The 2,500-nt window shown below is 45.8% G+C and overlaps 1 protein-coding gene across 1 annotated transcript in view; it reads left to right on the top strand.

Annotated features, from left to right (window-relative positions):
* The window catches only part of rin1b (Ras and Rab interactor 1b), a 24,869-nt gene that overhangs the window by 16,583 nt on the left and 5,786 nt on the right, over positions 1-2,500 (top strand). Inside the window, 1 exon segment of the mRNA XM_063187131.1 lies at positions 1,256-1,570. Within this exon segment, the coding sequence (XP_063043201.1) occupies positions 1,256-1,570 (315 nt within the window).

The raw sequence follows: 2,500 nt of genomic DNA, 5'->3' as shown, positions 1-2,500 counted from the left end.
CTGGCTCTGTAGAAGGTCACGGTCATAGATGATTGGGTAATGAGACATTACGACAACATTCACATCAATAATGTGTCACTAATGTTCTTGACTTAGGTTAAGTCATTCTTATGATGGTTGCATGACAAACATATATAGACCACGTGAACTAGGGCAGTCATGGGTGAGCGGTTAGGGCGTCAGACTTGCATCCCAGAGGTTGCCGGTTCGACTCCCGACCCGCCAGGTTGGTGGGGGGAGCAATCAACCAGTGCTCTCCCCCATCCTCCTCCATGACTGAGGTACCCTGAGCATGGTACCGTCCCACCGCACTGCTCCCCATGGGGCGCCACTGAGGGCTGCCCCCTTGCACGGGTGAGGCATAAATGCAATTTCGTTGTGTGCAGTGTGCAGTGTTCACTTGTGTGCTGTGGAGTGCTGTGTCACAATGGGAGTTGGAGTTTCCCAATGGGCTTTCACTTTCTTTCGCTTTCACTAAATCATCACCATGGCCCTGCCGTGGCCTATAAGGGTAGGGCACTGGGTTACTACGCAGGCGACCTCGGTTCAATTCCGGCCCGGGTCATTTGCCGATCTTTCTCCGTTTCTCTCTCTCCCCACTCATTTCCTGTCTCTCCTCCACTGTCCTGTCAAAAATAAAGACAAAGAAATATACTGTAAATATATTTATATATAAAACTAAATCATCACGATGATTGTTGTTGAACACTGAATTGTAGGACACTGGGTTACTACCCCGGCAACTCGGGTTCGATTCTTTCTCTGTCTCTCTCTCTCCCCACTCATTTCCTGTCTCTCCTCCATTGTCCTGTCAAAAATACAGCTAATATGTAAAAAAATATGTAAATATGTAATATGTAAAAAAAAAAACTAAATCATCACGATGACTGTTGTTGAACACTGACATCAATTGTCCATCTGTCCCTGTTTTTCTGTGTTCAGATCTGGCTCTGGAAAAGGCCAGTTAAGTCATTCTTAAGACGTTTGCATGACAAACTTATATTGACCACGTCAACTAAATCATCACGATGGCCCTGCCGTGGCCTATAACGGTAGGACACTGTGTTGCTATGTTGGCGACTCGAGTTTGATTCCTTCCCCGTCTCTCTCTCTCCCCACTCATTTCCTGTCTCTCCTCCATTATCCTGTCAAAAATAAAGCCAACAAATATGTTAAAAAAAAACTAAATCATCATGATGACTGTTGTTGAACACTGACATCAATTGTCCATCTGTGCCTGTTCTTCTCTGCTCAGATCTTGCTTTGGAAAAGGCCATGTTTGGCTGCGTGTTGAAGCCTCTGCGAGTAGCTCTGGACAAAGCCCTCCAGGCCTCGGCCACCAACGACGGCTCTCTCGTCCGTCTCTCGGAGGGCATGCGGGCGTGCCAGCCTGGGTGCCCGCGTCAGAAACTGGGAGTTCCGGAGGGCGTTGGGCTCCTGGACTGCGCCGGGGTGTCACGGGCACGGCGGAAGCTGGCGCTCATGTCCCGGTCGCACTCGCCCATCGACAAGGTGCTGCTCCTGCTGCAGGTCTGCAAGAGGGTGTACCAGAGCCTGGGGACACAGCCAGGTCAGTGAGAGGAACACTGTGTTTACAAAATGATCAAGTTCAAGTTCAAAGTTCAAAATGATGTACGTAAATTCATTTTGCAACATTTTGGGAACTTGATATTTTTGTATTGAGCATGCCATTGCATTGCATTGCAAAATACATTTTATATAGGGTTTAAAAAGTATGTTCTCAAAATATTTGAATGGCAAGAATTCACACATACAGTAGATGATAGGACTTCTGAACTTCCAATAATAAAATGCAAAAGTCAAAAATGGTGGATACGTCGCTTTGCTCTTTGCAAAACTCTTCACTTCAACACAGACTTTCAATATGGTCTACTCAAAGGTGTACACAGAGAATGGTATAAGAAGGAGATAAGTCAGGCTCGTTGTTTTCCGGTATCCCGTTGACGTCAGGTGAACGCCCCTTTAGGAGACCATCCGAGTTTGAGAGTGAATTACGCCTCTAGAGTGCATTTGTGGGATTGAATCCTTGGATGACAGTTCAGATTTCGGATGTCAAAAAGCAAATTGACGTGTGTCCTCCTCGACACTTCCACCTTGAAATAAAACAAAGGGGTGAAATAGGTTTGTGTGGGTCTTATTCATTGCACATCATCCAAAGACGGAACACAGGTGTGTTTCACATAGGCCTATTTAATTATGCCATCGTATATTTTTGGGTAGCAGCAACTGTGTAGATGAGGTAATTAGCCTATAAATATTACATAACATTGGTTGCTCTTTCTATCGTAATTTGGCGATAACGTCCAGCATGTTCACAATGTAGGCTAGCTTCAGCGCAATTCACCGACAAAAGGCTCCCAATTCCGCGCACTTTTCAGGTCACGGTATTTCCGTTACTGTTTATTATTCCTTTATAGGCCTATGTTGTGCTGATTTCGCTCACACTTGCAGTCCTGGCTTTACTGCTGCAGGAACTGTG

Source organism: Engraulis encrasicolus, chromosome 21 (assembly GCF_034702125.1).
Source record: "Engraulis encrasicolus isolate BLACKSEA-1 chromosome 21, IST_EnEncr_1.0, whole genome shotgun sequence".
In the NCBI taxonomy this organism is placed as follows: Eukaryota; Metazoa; Chordata; class Actinopteri; order Clupeiformes; family Engraulidae; genus Engraulis; species Engraulis encrasicolus.
Note: the sequence above shows the minus strand (reverse complement) of the source record. Positions and strands in the feature narration are given on the sequence as shown.